Source organism: Tympanuchus pallidicinctus, unplaced genomic scaffold (genome assembly GCF_026119805.1).
Source record: "Tympanuchus pallidicinctus isolate F22 unplaced genomic scaffold, pur_lepc_1.0 scaffold13, whole genome shotgun sequence".
Taxonomy (NCBI): Eukaryota; Metazoa; Chordata; class Aves; order Galliformes; family Phasianidae; genus Tympanuchus; species Tympanuchus pallidicinctus.
The window spans coordinates 6,442,303-6,460,004 of record NW_026294648.1 but is presented as its reverse complement, the minus strand read 5'-3'; the positions used below and the strand labels follow the sequence as shown (position 1 = coordinate 6,460,004).

General features: G+C 40.5%; 2 protein-coding genes across 7 annotated transcripts in view; one reads left to right on the top strand and one right to left on the bottom strand.

The window, feature by feature from the left end:
• PGK1 (phosphoglycerate kinase 1) overlaps positions 1-17,702 on the top strand; it is a 156,799-nt gene that overhangs the window by 14,791 nt on the left and 124,306 nt on the right. The window lies entirely within an intron of this gene.
• The window catches only part of ATRX (ATRX chromatin remodeler), a 75,998-nt gene continuing 58,785 nt past the window's right edge, over positions 490-17,702 (bottom strand). For all 6 annotated transcript variants that reach the window (XM_052673243.1, XM_052673246.1, XM_052673247.1 and 3 more), the window contains 8 exons: positions 16,478-16,586; positions 15,590-15,767; positions 14,106-14,300; positions 7,110-7,259; positions 5,841-5,966; positions 4,840-4,935; positions 4,165-4,293; positions 490-3,357 (listed from right to left, as the gene is read on the bottom strand). In XM_052673243.1, coding sequence (XP_052529203.1) covers positions 3,079-3,357; positions 4,165-4,293; positions 4,840-4,935; positions 5,841-5,966; positions 7,110-7,259; positions 14,106-14,300; positions 15,590-15,767; positions 16,478-16,586 — 1,262 coding nt within the window. In that variant the 3' untranslated portion in view covers positions 490-3,078. The remainder of the gene's footprint in view (positions 3,358-4,164; positions 4,294-4,839; positions 4,936-5,840; positions 5,967-7,109; positions 7,260-14,105; positions 14,301-15,589; positions 15,768-16,477; positions 16,587-17,702) is intronic.

The window sequence follows — 17,702 nt, the reverse complement described above, 5'->3', positions numbered from 1 at the left end:
TGGGCTGCAGCCACTGAAGGCAGCTCTGCAGACCTTTCTGAGCCACAGCACCTCTAAGCACAGCTGGCTTTCAGCCTTTCACAGCAGCACAGCTCTCCTGAAGCTACAGCGGGGCACGTGAGATTTAATAACTAAGAAAGTAATTAAGAAGTACAATAAAGAGGTTGAAAGACCTAAGTTCATCATTCAAACCAGAGGAAGCAGAACTTCCCCTTGCGCTCAGTGGTTTATCTCTGCTGGGCGACACCTTGCTGCTCGTGGCTTCTAACAGACCAGTGCAGAAGGCACTGCTAATGCACACAAGCTGGAAAGCTGTCCCCTCAGCTGCCCTCCCTAACAATTAACATCCACGTCCCATACCAGGAACCTCACTGAGGCAGAACAAGAGCTTGACTCGCAGCGCAGCACCAGTCCGCAGTTCTCAGCAGATGAGATCTCAGTCTACGTGGAGATGATGCGGAACTGCAAACGTAGCACAAGGCACATAGATGTATTTTGGTCACTTTATTAAATGAGATATTAAATAGTTTAAGGTTCAACTACTAAACAGCACTTTGAATGGTGAAAACACAGATACTTGATTCATACTTGAATGCTTCTCGTCCTTTAAAAACACATCTCCAGTCCTTATATATATTACAAAACAGCCTTATAGGAAGAGGTGACACCTTTTCTATAGTACTTAAGATATTTAATACAGAACTGAAAAGCCATCTAATAGAAACAAAGGCAAGTCTTCACAGCTGTATGATTTCAGCAGCCAAAGCTGGTTGATGGACTGAAACATTACTATACAACTGGGACAAAACATATACAATATCACAATACTAAGCAAAAACGCTTTACATCCAAAGGAATAAACAGGTTACAAAATGTGGAGAATTTAGCAGGCAAAATTGTATTACAAGCAACATTTTTATTCGCCGTCTTAAGCCATCTCATCTAGTTAAAACATCTAAAACAAATATAAAAATGAGCTTTTTGTTATCTTACTGATGTATGTTCTGTCTTTAAATATTTGTTAAAGCTTGATGTTATACTCAAAGCACGTTGTTATGCAGCTAAAATGTCAAGTGAGAAACATGTATGCAAAGTGGTCCAAGTTTTACTTCAACGCTTATCTCAACTTTCTTCTTATGCTTCTGTTATCCATAGTTTTGTCCAGAATGAAAAAAATGTGCCGTTAAATGTTGCCTAAAACTTCCACATTTAAGTCTTTTGAGTTACTGTAAAACTCCATTGAACATTCCCAGGTTTGGTAGAAGATACTTCTCAAGACGCATAGGAACATCAGTGAGAGTTGCCCAGAGTACATTTGCCTTCAAATGTTTGTCTCAAAGTCTCACATTCGCGTTTCTTCTAGTGTGAATACACCTGTTTTTGCTCCCTTCCCCCCAGGTTAAACCTAACAGTAGAGCTGGCAAAGCTCCAGAACACAGGAGAGGTTCATTTGTGGCATCTTGTAACAAAGAGTCCGATGGCAACGTCAGCCTCTGCAACAGATCAGAGAAACTGCCCAAACCACAAACCAAGTTTTGATCACGACATGAAATATCACGTAAGATTTGCATATTTAGATGCAAAAGAAATCTGTTCATCCAGGTCAATTAAGTTCCAGAAGCCAGAACAGTTTTAATTCATGTCAGCAAGCCAGAAGATCCAGCAACACCTACAGCAAATCCATCTGCTCCTCCAGCATTCTCTCTCTGTTCCCTGCACTCCGTACACCGTCGCCTCAAATGCTTCCGTCCTTCACTCCCAAATTACAAACGCTTTTATTCTGTGGGGGAAGAGCCAACCAAGCTATATTCAAAAAAGCCCTGTTTGGGTTTAGTTAGATCTCCACGAGCACAAAAACTGTGGCTAAAGAGAGTGCTAATGATATATAATAAACCAGAAGTTCATCTGCAGTCTATGTAAAAACAAACAAAAGAATCGAGCTCTTTGTGTACTAAGGTATGTTTTCACACAAACGAAAGGGAAGGGAGAGGAGTGCATAACCACAGCTCTGATGTAGCGGAGGAAAAGTTATTCCTCTGCCCTGGTACCTTGGGAAGCCGTGAGAGCCCCTTCCAGTGCCAAATCAGCAATGGTTGTGCCATTTTAAAGGTGATGGCATAACAGGGTTTGCCCCTGCCCACCACCAGTATTCCAACCCCCAAAAAACAGGAATTTTGTTTTCTTGGCCTGTCTCCCGCTGTCGGCAAGCAGACGAGACAGCAGCACCAGCAATAAGGAGTTAACAGAAATTTGCGCTGGACTCCGCAGAGAAAAAGGAAAAACACCTCCAGACCACCAGCTGCTATTCCATCACGTACAACTGAAAACAAAAAATGGCAAAGACTGAGGAAGATCACTCTTCTTCCCCAAGTCACTATTTAAGGCTGTATACACAGTTTCTATATAACTGCGTGACTTACAAGTTTCAGAGCAGTAGTACTTAAGAATATTGCACTCATTTCTGTTTCAGAGTGTTTTCAGTTCCTATGCTTCAGTCAGCATAGATGATACAGTATGAGTCCAGACCTCAGTCAAAAGGAAGCTGAATTATTTCTGTTACAATATTCCCACTAACTTTAAGAAATGGGTAAGCAGAAAAGTATTCCATAATTTGAGGAATCAAGTCTAATCAAGAACTCAGCTGTGCACAACTCACATATGGTTTACTGAAACGTACAGACCTGCAGTCCTTCCTAAGCTTCTCAAATCTGATGATAGCTTCACAGCTACTGAAAGCAAGCATAGGAGTTTAGACAGGAAACCTGCGGAGATACTACTGTTATGGGAGCACTTGTTTTCACTGAAAACAACTTGGCATCTCCTGTACTCAACATATGTAAGAAGATTCTAGGCAACATCACTGACAACAAGGGAAAACATTGTCCTACTTAAACAAAGCTGAAGCACTAATATGGAACATGGCATTTAAGGGGACCAACCAAACTTTTTTTTTTCATTTCTTTTTTTTTTTTTTTTTTTTTTTTTTTTTTACAGTTGAGTTCTGTTAAGCCATTGATTCCTAAAAAAATAAAAGTTCTTTCTCTGACTTTAACAATCCTTTAGGCTTTTAGTGCAAAATCACATCGATTTCCCTTGGGAAGGCCCTGCATTTTTGCCTCTCATTGGGGGTGGTGCTCGCTGTAAAGGCGGCGGCTGCATACCACCAGACACTGACTGATACATTCCTCTCATATCTATCTGTTGGTAGTTGGAAGGATTCATGATTAAATTTGGAGGCTTTGGCATCATGAGATGACTCATTGCTGTTTGCTGGTAAGACATGTGCTGTTGTTGCTGCTGATTGTACTGCTGCTGTAGTCTTCTGTTCATGAGTATCCTCTGAACACAACTGATCAACTGTGAAGGGAAAGCAGAGCTGTTAGAAGTCACGACCTGCCTCAACGCTGCAAGTATCAAGTTCAGAGTTAAAATCAATTTGTTCAGGATCGCATGGCTGAATGAAAAAGCACTATTGTTATCACCATCACTAATGCGATGGTATTCACCAGCTGATTGCTGCAGAAACCATTTAGTAACACCATTTAGGGCTAAGTTTTCTTAATGATTTGCCTATTGCATTTCATACCACGTTTGGGCAAGTTCCTACTTGCACTATCCTGTGAAATGACTCCATAGAACAAATCACAGCTTTTTTTGTCAGCTATTATTTATCAGCTCTTTGAAAGTCCTGCACGTGGATCATCACTGCACATTTGCCTAAGAGAAACTCTTCTAATAGACATCAACTGGGCAACTTCCAGATTTTGCAAAATAATTCTAAGCTAAAAGATGTTACCAATACTTTCTATGATTCATCTTTAGCTCTGGGAATTAGATTTCTCTTCAAGCTTCATTACTTTCAAGCAAACTACTTCAAGAGAAAAATCTGGTGAGGGTTTTTTTTGAAACGATCTTCTCACGGAGTCTCCCTCGATGAGGTTGAGGAATCCAATCCAGCACACTGCACAAGTCAACAACTCCCGATGTTACATCATATACACCATTACACAATGCCAGCAAATCCTTGACCCGTGGAAACACACAACCTGTGAGTAAGTATTTATGTACCTAAACATAGACCCCTATACACACACACGAAAAGTTCACACTCAATATCTCCGTTCAAACGTGGGCAGTCGATCAAATGATTATTAGACATTTTACCATCTGTTGTTTAGTCAGGACGTCGTTATAGATGGCTTCTCGTCGCTTAACATCAAGCTCTTGGCTTGCCTGTCTGCTCAGGGCCAGGGCCTGCACTTGGCTCTCTGTAAGTGTTACATTCTCTTTCCACTGAAAAGGAAAAAAATTGTCCTAGCATTAGTCATTTTGATAGAAGCATAATGGTGACTGAGGTCCTGCATTATATTCAGAGTTGCATCAGGAGTTAAAGCACAGCCCTGTTCCTACAAAATGCAAAATTATACTTCCCCAGAATTCGAACTAAGAGTTAACAGCTCTTAAAACTACCAGTTTCAGTAATACGCCTCTAGATTACTGGCAACGAGAAAGGCATGAATCCAAGATAGATTCTAAGGACAAGAAACAGGAAATGGTTCTTATTTCTGCACAATTAAGATACTTGTTTGTAGAAAGCCAGGATTTTCAGTGCAAAGCCAATATAATGGTTAAGTGTTAGGTTGGTAAGGCTCTGTGATATCCAGATGCCATGAAGGGTTACTGCAAGCTGCAGTGATAAAGGTTGGCACAAACTGGAAATCACTGTCATTAATAACACAACAATATAGCTGAATCATCACATACAACAGTCATTTATGTGATAACAACCAACATTTTCCCATCTCCCGGTCTAGACCTACAGCTGTCTGCTGTACTCACTATAGTTGAAATGATGTCTTCAAGGGGCTGAATTCTTGCTGCAGTTACACTGTTGGTTGCTTCCACAACCTTCTCTCTTCCTTGATTAATGAGGTCCTGAGAAAACATCAGTAAATTAACTGCAAATAAAGCATTTCTTTGTCATCTTGTTTATATTTGCATCTCCAGTGTACATACCTACATTTGAATTACATTTTTCTTCTCATTTGCACAAGCCAGTGAGTGAGTAACAAAATAGCTTCTAACATTCACACAAATGAAATTCACTATGTAGTAACTGAACTACGTATATCAATCCAGCAGCTTGTACTAGAGACATTATTTATATCAAAAAAATATTTAGGTACCCAAATGTTTTCAGATCATCACAAGACTGATGCTTTTCTTCACAGGCAAATCTTCCGCAGCACTGAGCTGGATGATGCTGCGGTCTCAACACATTCTGTGAGCTCAAACTGCCATGCAATATTTTAGCACAGTGCTGGCTCGCAGGGCCCATTACCACACAGATGTTTACGACATGGGTCCCCCAGTCTGCATTCTTTGTGAGCAGCTTTCAGTTCTTTCGTACAGACTCCTTAACCAGACTCTACTAGGTATCCTAAGACAACTGCGCTTCAACCACTGCAGTTACAGCCTGGCATCCTATCAGGAAGAACTGAGGGTAGCAGGGAGTGGAGCACGTATTCCTCTCTGCCATTCCTTCTCAGACACGAGACTAAGGCCCAGAAGCTCAATGTGGTAATTCACATCTGCAGAGAATGCAGAATTTCCCACAGTCCCAAGATACCACACAGGTATAGGTACTTCAGTTTATACGCACAGAACTTAGACGTCAGTTCACCAATAAGAAACTACAACAAAAAAGGTAATCATTAAAAATAGGGGACAATTATATAAAGTAGGGTATCTAAGAACGACCTTCACCACCCACGTGCAACAGGGTAACACAGGCACTCTCACAGCAACGCAGGTGTTACAATACTTGGATCACTGCTCACCTCCAGCTGCTGATTGCTCATCGCTGACAGAGCGCCCAAATTGAAAGGAATATACGGCGTTTGAGAGTTGAAATTAGTGGGAAGCATGTTGGTCCCTGTCGGCATGTTGAAACGCATGGTCAAGCCCTAAAACACAAAGCACACACCTGTCTGCACAAGCAACTGGAATACATCCCGTTCTTCACTCGCTACACGCGAATCAGCACACAGGTGAGTCCGTGCCATCAGTCAAAAGGACACGTGAAGCACGGGGAAACTTCAATCCTCCTTTTGAGCGAATACACGAGTTTAGCTTAAATATTTGGTACGCTAAGAAAAGAACGGCCAAGGTTTGTTGGTGTATTTACAGTTGTTTAAGATTCATCTTGTGATTGCAAACTACTACCTAGCATCAACACTGACTTGATTGTGACAGAATTGTGAAGAACTGAAGTGGGGAATTTATTAACAGGAATATCAAGTTTATCTCCCACTTGGATTTCTCACGGGGCAATTTCCACGCTCACTTACACTGACTGAATCTTCCTATTGCCTTCTCCTAGTCCTCCACCTGCCACTTGTTCATTCAAGGTGGTCAGCAGCACTTTACATACTCTTTTTTCTTTTTCCTTTTTCTTTTTTACTTTCAGACCTCTGATCAGGTGCAAAGACCTGAACCAAGCCTTTCAAGACATTATTTTTTTTTTTTTTATATTAAACTCCAGCTACATCAAGTTATCAAACTGCTTTTACCATACAGCTTTAACCTTTTACAGTTTAACACACGCACACACACACACTCACTCCCTAGTGCTCTCACCAAGTCATTATTTTCTTCATTCAACCACTCCATAAAGTATCCAGTAAATAAGATATAGGGAATAAGGGGGGAAAAAAAAAAAAGGCAACTCCTTTGTTGCAGATGCCTGTATGCTTGTGGGATTTTGGTGAACAGTTCTGTAATTATATACCTTTAATGGCACTACAAATATTCCTTAAATGGCAGAAGTGAGATATTACACAGGACTCCAACTGATTGTCATCATGAAATTAAAAAAAAAAAAAAAGATACCCACTAGCATAAGTAGTACAGAAATAGAAATAGCATTGAATAGCACTAGGAGAGCAAGTGAGACACAGTGTCCCCATATTTCTAGACAGCCTGCTTCACATGCCTACTTCCTAGCCTATCAGAAAAATTATTTTCCCAAAACAAACTGAAAAGGTCAGCGGTACTGAAATACAGAATGGCTATTTTTGTGTACAGCAAACTTATATAGATAACTTTACCTTCTTTTCTGCCTCATATTCTGCCCAGGCAGCCTTCCTTTCCTCTTCCGTGAGCTCCTCTTCCTCCTTATGGTCCAGGAGTGAATCATGCTCGTGATACCCTACTATATACTCCTTATTGATTTGAAGCAATTCTGCCAGGATTGTATCCTGTTCAAATGAACAAGAGATGATACAACACAAAGTCACTCGACTGCTCTATTGTGTTTACTTTTGGTGCACGCCTCACTGCTCTGACCCAATTTTCACTAATAGCAGCTCAAAGCTCTCCAGAGAAACAAAATTTAAAAAGAACTTAGAAGCACAACTTTCCTCTGAGGGAGGGTATAATGGATTAACAATCTGTTGCAGAGATGACAGTCAAATCACTTAATGAACCACAGGAATGTACTCAGATTCCACAACAATAAACGCAGTTTAAGAAACTAAAAGGAATGGAATGTGTGAAATGATTTTCCTTTGCTCAGGCTGGGTACCTGACAGGGCCCACCAGCCACCTGCATCCACCAGCCACACAGCACCTCACCGGCTTCCAAACGCTGAGCAGCACCTCAGCCCACCTGCTGGCCGCCAGCTCCGTGCAGAGGGCAGCTCTCTTAAAGCTGTCAAGATGTTTGTTCAGACAAACCGCCCCTCAGCCGCTCAGGCTACCAGAGGTCACACTGCTGTACAGCCGGGTTTCTTCAGCAGGCAGCCATTTTGCCTTCTATGCTGCACAGCACCCATAATGCTTAATTGCTTTTAAGGTTAACTGAAATGCTTACAGCATTCTTTATAACTACTAACCATTGCAGTTTTGTTTACAGATATGCTAAGATATATATTAAAATGTATTTTAAAATAAAAAAAAAAACCTACTACTGTTTTCTAAAGGGAAAGCTACTGGCAAGCTGAGCATTTCCTGGAATTGAGAATCTACTCGCCCAACTACCCAGCTAGCCTGCAGATGACATACAGCAATAGATCATTATCTCAATTAAGAGACGACATAAAAATAGAAAATGAATGGGAAGAGCTGATGTTTCAAGGTAAATAAGTTCACAATGGTTTAGCAGTCCCCATTTGCACTGAATATACAATCCTGTCTCCACAGCTGTTCAGAGATCAGCGTGCCTGAGAAAGCTCCAACACTCCTCAGCATTCAGCCTAGGGCTAATAAAACATAGACATCAATCCAGCAAACTTCCTGAACCAGCTCTGGAATGAATTACAGAGAATATGCTGAAGGGACTGTCTTTCTGCAGCACAATTGCACAGATATCTACAGACCAAACCAACACAGGCCTTTGTGCAAACAGGAACACAAGCTGTCCTCCTGGCACTTGGAAACACAGCACCTGAACAACCACGATGTCTGCAACAGCACAGAGCTGCAAGTGGATCACAACAGCTACAGGAATGTGTTCGTTTCAGTGCATGTTTAAAACACAACTGTGGTAACCATAAGCTAACGCCAAGTAACTGAGCCAGTCTGCAAGCTGTCTTTGCTTCATCCCTCTGCTATCACCTGCCTTCCTAAATCAGAACCAGTGCTTTCTGCTCTGGCTCCTCACAGAAACATTCAGGGTAATATCTCATGACTCATGGGCACAGGCAGCAAATGGGATTGTGGGATGGTGGGAGAGAAGGGCAGAGAGAAAAGGGATGCGATAATGGGAAATACAGAAAGCAGCTGGAAGAAGTGGGTGAAGAAGTCATGGAGCTATTACCAAAGCAAGGGAGCACAATTAAGGCACTCCCAACATACTGGAGCTGTACATCAGTGTGAGGAGGGTTTCTGGACATGCATATGCATTAATTTCCATGGTAACACAATTACTGAAAACAATACTGGAATATAATCCATGCTCACTTGGCCAACAGTCTTCAAAATGTGGTTTAAATTACAACCAACTGCATGTTTGCTTTTCTTTGTTTGAATTTTATTTTGCATTAAATATGATGGAACTTGAAAATTGGTATATGGAAGGTACTGCCATTTAGATAGCTGTTAAATGAAAAAAACTTACTTTTACCTCACATACAGTAGACTTACATTCCTTTTCATTTGTTTAGCTTGTCGATGAGATAATGACATAAGTTGATTAACTTTTAAGAGGAAATCCTAGCAATGCATGAAAAAGTGATGACATTTTTTAAATTATTAAGATTTTTAGAAGAGGTTTCATTTGTCCTTTTTAAATCCGGTCAGAAATTAAATGCTATGGAGAGATAAATGCATTAGAAAGGAAAACTTCCAGAGAGGAACTTCAGTTTCGCTGTAGTTAAAAATTTTTCCTCCCCTCAAACAATTTAACCAAGGTTAAAAAATAAACATATTAATAAAAAATACAAAAATACAAACGTTCTCCTGGTTCTAACTGTAATAGCTCTCCCAAAATTCACAATACTTTCCCTTGGTACAGAAGTACAGTAAGAACCATGCCCCGGTTGGGTCCCAAGATAGTATAAAATAATGATTACACTACATTCAACTGAACTGTTGTTTTAATCTGCTTTTCCAATCTGCACTACACGACCCAGCTGAGCCAAGTTCTCCTTTACCACAACCTGTGTCTGGGACTGCGTCCCGCTGACCGGGCTGCTCTGAGCACGTGCACCACAGGGACAGCGGTGCCCCCAGAGCCCGTTTTGTCTTCGTCCAGCTCCTACCTCACATCTGCTGCTCCAAATTCAATATTGCACTGGCCTAAGTGCAAACGCCTGTGGCATCGATCAGGGTCCAATTATCAGTGCTGATGGTGAAGAGTGCAGCATTAGCTATGTATCAGCCAAGGGTTCCCCAGTGCACAGTCCCGTGGGAGCTGAGTGTTAAATGCCTGAGATCTACACAAAAACGGCCCAGTCAAACCACACTACCTTTAAAGACGACTTGCAATCCATCGTTAAATTCACAGCAAAGTAAAATGAAACACCTGAAGTACAGACATCATACACTAAAGGGAATTCTCTTGCTTTACGCTTTCACTGTTTGTGTGCAGTGGTAATTTAAGAAGCACCTTACACCTCTAGCCTCCGTTAGGCAGTGAGCCACCATATTTGCATACAGCTCATGGGTGGTAACAATTACTGCTACTCAGTTCTGAACTCCAACATCACAAACCTGAATCGAGTGAACAACATCCACACTAAAACTGTCCTGTTATACATTCCTTTCCAAGATGCAGAAGTGGTTTCAGAAGGATGAGGGCAGAGAAGCAGCACTGTGAGGGCAGCGTGGCAGGGCCGTGTGCCTCTTCCCTGGAGGCTCCTCAGACAACCTGTAGGTGCTGCTCTGACTGCAATGCACACAAAACTGCTGCTGAAATTCAAATCTGACACAAAACTTTGATTAGCTTCCAGGAAAACCTCCATCTTCCACATTTGCCACGTGTCTTTTTTTTATAAAAGTACCATTCCACATCTCCTCGCTATTAACAACACTTTCTAAGAAACTGTTCCTTGATTGAACCTTGGATTATTAAAAAAGATAACATCTCATGGACACGTTTTCAAAATCAAGCAGAGTTTCTCTGAATCTGCTCTCTCAGATTCAAGCTGTGCCCCCGATTAATGAGTTTAATACAGCGACGTGCTTTCATTGCGCATTTCACACTGCCTGCATGGATTACAACGGTAATCCCTGATCTTGCTGTCTCCACAACAGTAGCATTACACAATGGTGTCACTGTTCAAGAGACTATGCTTTGAAGATGTGAAAGATACGAAGAGGCTTGAAGACAGAGAAAATCACACATGAAACCTGTGAAAAGAAGAACAAAAGCCTTCTTTTAGCCTAACTCCTCTTTCACTTTGCCAGCAACTACAGAAGAGCAGCTCAGCCTTTGCGAGCACAGGGCAGACAGCTCACTGATGGAACAGAGCAACACAGGTGAAGTTTGGGTGGCCTCTGTTTCCAGCTGAAAGCTGCAGAGATCAGGCTGGGCATGCTGAGCTTACCAGGAAAAAAACATCAGAGGATTCTAACCCTGAGGCAGTGTGCAGTAAACGGCTGTTACCATAAAACGCTTCTGTAAGCGTATCAGTCTTCATAATCAACTTTTTCCCCATACAAAAAATGCAGCAGATTTGTAATTAAATTCACCAAATCAGTGATAAAGCTGAATTGTGCATATCTACAGAGGTAAGGAATAGTGAGCTTTCTGGATGAGTAAGTTTGTATGATTTAAAGAATCATCCACCATCCACCACAGCACTTCCTACAGCTGATATCTACTTTTGACCGTTCACGTTGAATTTCTAGAGAACTGGAGAGAGCAAAAGAAATAGGAAACAAAAGTAAAACTAATGATAAATAAATTGTTGTATAATCAAACAATATAAGGATGTTATAATCACAAAATAAACAAGAGAGTTAGGCAAAGCAGACTATGACAACAAAAGAGAATAAATGGAAGGCATATCCCTATCCTGGGCTCGCTCACAAAACTCCAGCAGAGCAGATCTCCAGAAGAGATCCTTCCCCACTGGTAGCCAGCTCTTCAATAGGTCTAGGAGGGGAGGCAGCACAGTGAATTGCCTTCACCTGTGCTCCTCTGGTTGACTCATGGCTCACCTCAGGTGATCAATCAGAGGTTCAGGCCGTGACTCAGCAGTTCCCATACAATTATGAGCCACAGTTCAGATAAAAAGATCACAGAAATCAAGGAAGAAGTCACTGGACTCGCTCAGTTTGGTGTGCACAGCAAGGACAAAATGAAAATAAAACGTCCCAGTCAGCCAAGGGGAAGACAAATGCAGCAAAAACAATGATTAAGAAACAGAGATCATCAAAACAGCTAAGGAGAGTTTTGTCTTTACATTTTTCATGGTAAGTCTAAGACCAAATGAAACAAAGGTCTGATATAGATTACTTTGCAACAGTTCACTGCACTGGCACCAGCCAACCAGGCAGAGCTGCTCAATGCCAGCTCAGCACTGGGAGCCGCCCTACTCAGATCCTAAAACATCTGCATTTTGTCTTGGATCGACTACCCAGCAATCATTGATTACCTCACCTCGTTGCCCATGTGCACTAGATGGCCTTACAGGACAGACTTCACTTCTCCCCTTGGACTGCCTGGCCAAATCCCAAACCACAAGTAATGCTTTGCTCAGTGACAGCTACTGATTTTTTTATTAACATTCCTCAAGCACCTCTTTCCCCTCTGACAACCAGAAGGACTCCCCACAAGCAAAGCAATGACATGAAAACACTGGCTGCCGCACGTGGGAGGCTCCTCTGCCTCCCAGCTAGGAACGTGCACTGCAAGCTGTGTACTTCTACAACACTTCCACACCTCCAGTTCTTTTCCTCATTATCACAAAACCATGCCTAATTGTGGGACACAAGACAAGTGAAGGATAACTGGGGAGTAATAGCTACCTTCCACATTTTGTGAGGCTACCAGGAAGGCAAAACACTGCTTTCAACAAATAAATGCACAAACTGCTAAGACAAGATGAATCCAACTGATGACACCTTGTCCTTTCAACCAATCCAAAACAAAACAGGTAAGAAATGCACACAAAGATGGACAAATTTTAAAATTTGTTCAGTACCATGTGCTAAACCAAGGGGAACAGAAAAACAACAAAAATCAGAGAATTCCTATACACAGGAATTTTATTTCTAGTCAGCAACTTGGTTAAAAGCTTATATACAATTTAACTGATGTGAACCTTATGCTGATGGCTAAGCTGAATTAATGTGGAACTTAATTTCAAATCAAATACTGAACTACGTCTGGAGCTTATAAACTTCCACACATTTATGAATTGATCTATTACTGTAAATAAAAACAAGTAACTTCCAACATATAATGACTGCACTGATTATTTACCCATTGAGATGACTGTTTATTCAAAGCACTGATTAAGAAGTTAAAAAAAAATATCTGTTATCTCCAACTTACTGCTTACACTGCGAAACATCATAATAAAAGGAGCCCAGATACAGTCATTAGAGTCTGTTTTCAAGGGTTTTGAAACAAATGTGCAGCAGCAACGAACATTTATAGGGCTCCTGCTTCCCAAATCCCCCCAGCAGCTGCACGGATGCTGTAGGTGCTCTGACAGACTCAATTTCAAAGAATGGCCCAAATAATAAGAATGCCAATGCAAAGCTTAGCCACCATTTATTATCAGGGTTTACAGAGAGTCTAGAATGGAGAGCATACAATTTTTCTTTGAAAATTAATAAATTTATGAACTAGAAAACCTCCATTCCCACACCAAGACCTAAACATAACTCAGAGATGTAATCAGGAGACTAAGTGTGGGCCACACATTTAAACCTTACTCTTTACTGTTAAGCTCTTCACCAAGTGATGAGCAACAGATAACTGCACAACAACTTACTGATCAATTAGCCTCCAGAAGACCACATTAAATTAGTGTATGTGGATATCTAACACAATGAACATAAATCAGACAAGCCTAACCTCAAATACAAACAAACTTGGAAAACAGAGTAAAATAAACACTCAGTCCATTCTTTCTCCTGAACTTCACCGTGAGATAGGAATAAAAGTCTGACTATTTTCCAGTTTGGTTAGTAAGCTGTTTGGTTCCCTATGAACAGCATAGGATACTGAGCCATTACTACGCGAAGCAGGAACAACGAACCACTATCACACATGCCACAGCCATTACACAAATAGATTAAGGCAAGCCTCACTGAAAACAAACTACTGTCATCTTCAAAGTTTATTCATCATCAAGTTGGAAAAAGGTCTGACATCATTAATTCCTGTTATTTCAGAGTACAGAGGATCAGCACTCTCACCATGCAGCATACTTAGTTTGGACCCAATGATCCTTATGGGTCCCGTCCAATTCAGGGTGTTCTATCATTTAGTGTAAACAATTGTATTCACCTTATTTCTAAGTGAAAAATTCTACTCTGAAGTGACAACACAGCACTCTTTCTCCTTCCAAGGTTGAATACCCCACATTCTAAAACAGATACAAGCTTTTTTTATAGCGTTTAATTCCCAGCAATGTACGCCGACTTACTTTTGGCAGCATTGGTGTGTCCCTCTTCTTTTTCTTTTCTGAATTCGGATCATCCAGCAAATCCGGCTCAAAAGTGTACAGCTCTGTTAGCTCATTCATAGTAAAATGACGTTCCACTTGCTGCTGGTCCACAACCCGGAAAGACAGGGACTGCTTGGTGACCTGCCGATCGTAGATTTTATCTTCCATCGTACCCTAAAGATCACAGATACTCGCTTTAATACAAATACCAAACCACCTGCTATGTAGGAAAATACTAACAGAGATACAAGAGCAACAACAACATAACCTTGCTCTATTTTCCCCTTTTTTTCAATCCTTACCTACAAAGCCACCTGAAAACTTCGTTTGCTGAAAAAAAAAATGCTGCTACTGACTGTCATGAGAAATTTGTATTTCAGGAATGCCTTGAAGAAGAGAACAGTTTCCCTCCAATTCCCCAATTGTGACAAAAGCGTCAATTTTCACAGGACCTACCTTATTTTGTTGTTTTGAGCAGCCCACAAATAGGAAGACAGATACCATATTGCTGGGTAGGAAGGGCAGGGGAAGAGAAGCAGTCAAGTCTAATCTATCACAGCTGTGTAAGAACAAACTTGGTCTCTGATGAAAAAGGAATTTTTTTTCTTAAAGACGATGACTACAGAAAGTATGAGAACAGCACAGCCTGTTCTAAACACTGTAATTTAAAAAGGGTACCAACAGTTCAAAAGTGCACGAAGAGAAAAATAGACTGAAGCCTGAAGGAAAAAAAAATGCATATCTGACAGAAACATGTTACAAAAAGTAACGTATTTAAGTTGGCAAGTGAATAGTGACTTGATCATGAGTTAAGTACTGTTACTGGGAAAAGGTCTTCAGTCTATACTGTAAAAATCCTTGAACTGAAAGGTGAAGCAAGAAACTACCTATCAGAAATAATGGTGCTACTGCTTAAAAACAGCACAGATCAGTGATCATCAGAATTAGGAACAATCCTTCCGATCTTTAGGCTGCAATACAAGCTCTCCAAACATGACTGCATGCTTTCTTCTATATTAAAAACAAATCCTTAACTTTCTCCTTTGGATCTTCAGCAGCCTTGAGACCAGTCTGTAGAAGTCAGCCACACTGAGCAAATCTGCTGCCAAATGGCAACTATGCTTTGTGCAGCCATTCAAATCACAAATTTTCAGTAGTGTGCACGTTAAAACAGCAAAAGCGTTATTCTGAGTGTGTGAACCACACTGCTAAGAGTGGTGTTACACAGACTGCTAGATGAGATGGGCTTTACTGGAAATACGTTCAGTTCTTTTTAAATTCACTGCTATTTCCTTCAAGAGTTTTTTCAGTGGTTTCGCATCAAATACAGCTACCAGATTTGGGCTGGAAGGTGACTGGATCAGTGTGAATCACCACTAACGTCAACAGACATCCAAACAGTTAGAGATTACAATTCAGATTGCAGGACCAGAGTGTCACAAAATCATCACTCAGAAACGTACCTGGGCCAAAAATCTGTACACAAACACAGGTTTGCTCTGCCCAAAGCGGTAAACCCTGAAAATACTCTGGATATCATATGATGGGTTCCAAGAAGCATCAAAGATGATTACTCTATTAGCAGCCACGAGATTAATTCCAAGGGAACCTGCCTTAGTGGATATAATAAACAAGCGGCCTCTGGAACAAAGAAAAGTTGCAGATTTTTAATATTTTGGAAAAAAATTACTGTTGCTGTTATTGTAGAATTGTCATACATGGAAACTGCTCAAAAAACATCATTAAGATGTTGTACTAAGCATAAAAGAGACAAAACTTTTAGCAAAACATACCCTCAGAAATACAGATCAGGTACAAACCAATTGTTAACAGGAACTGCTGGGAAAGACTTATTTTTCTTTTTCTTTTCTTTTTTTTTTTTTTTTTTTTTTTTTAAATTTCTGCTGTTTCAAATTCACATTATATCACATTCAATAGTAATATTAGAAAAGCATACCCCATATTACTGAAACTGTTCTCTGGCTAGCTCAAAGGGTAACTCAAGCACAACTCTGTCTCTGATAAAGACTTTAGACTCAAAAGCCAAACTGAAGTACAAGTATGGATGAAAAGCTACAGTTCATCTCTACAAAGAACCTGCAGCTTCCAGTAAGTATCAATATGGAATTCAGCCACAAGTATTGAAGTAAACAAATAAGCACACTGAAGAGAGGGGACAGTCAACAGTTTCTTGCTTGAAACAACTACACGAAGCAGTGCTGCACCTGGCAGCACTGTGAAACTTCAAAGGCATAGCGTTAAAGGTCAGTAAACTAACACAAGTAACAAAGAAACATGGAACAAAAGAAAAAAGGGAAAAAATCAAGAACGTCTGTCTGAAGAGACCTCACCTCACGTTAGTTTCATCATTAAATTCTTCAGCCCATTTCTTTCTTGACTGAGCTGTAGTTGAACCATCCAAGCGATAGTAATCAATGTTTCGGAACCATTTTCCTTCACCTATAAGTAAGAATCATGATTAAAATGCTGGTTATGTAGATAACCAGACTGATAATACTGGAAATGTTCAACTCTCTCTCTCTCTCTCTCAGTGCAAGAGCAAACATGGAGCAAAAAAGACGACATTCTCTAACAATTCAAAGCAATGGGAAAAGACTAGAGGTAATTCAAGACAAAGAATCCATGATGGAAAACATTTTTTTGAAAATACAGGTGTTTCTCAAAGGCATGGCCTGAAAATTATTTAGTGAGGCTTGCGTAACAAAATATAAAACACAATATGACAGAAAATAATGGCAACTGCATTTGTGAAAACAATAAACATCTGCAAAGCAAAAAGCAAATCTCCTACATATCCTAACCCAATCCTGTCTAAAATGATTCAAAAAGCAGAGTAAATCTTGTCAATAGCATTTCACCTTAAAGAAAAAAACGTATTATTCATTATTATAGTATTACCTTAGTAGTATAATTTATTTCTTAAGATTCTGATCTTTTTGTAAAAATTAACAACTGATATTAAACAAAACAGACTGGAAATTAAAGATGCCAAGTTATAAACACGCTATGAGTCATGCCAGAACTGCCTCACAGGACTGTGAGGGCCTGGCACTGTTGCCAGAGAGCTGTGGGCACCCATCCCTGGAGGTGCTCAGTACCAGGCTGGATGGGGCCTGGGCAGCCTGAGCTGGTGGAGGCAGCCAGCTCATGGCAGAGGGAACCAGATGATCTGTAAGCTCCCCTCCAACCTAAGCCATTCTATGAATGTCTGTATATGGTAAATCTTACCATTACAGCCAGTTAATAAAAGATCTACCAAATATGCATGCGAAAAAAGTCCACAACATTAAGAATGAGCTCACACTGAAGGAACAAACATTAAAAGCAAGAAAAAAAGGATAGCAACTAATTACATGGGAAGGTAACAAACACTCAGAAGCTAAGGAAGCAGTAGGTGGGAACAAATCTGTGAGAGAGATACTGGAGATCTTCATCTAATGGCACTCATACCACCAAAGCCACATTTCTCTTATGCAAATGTTTATACATGCTTAGACTTAGAAAGAAGATATTTGAAACAAATGAGATTCAAACAAATTCTTCAATCTGCACTTA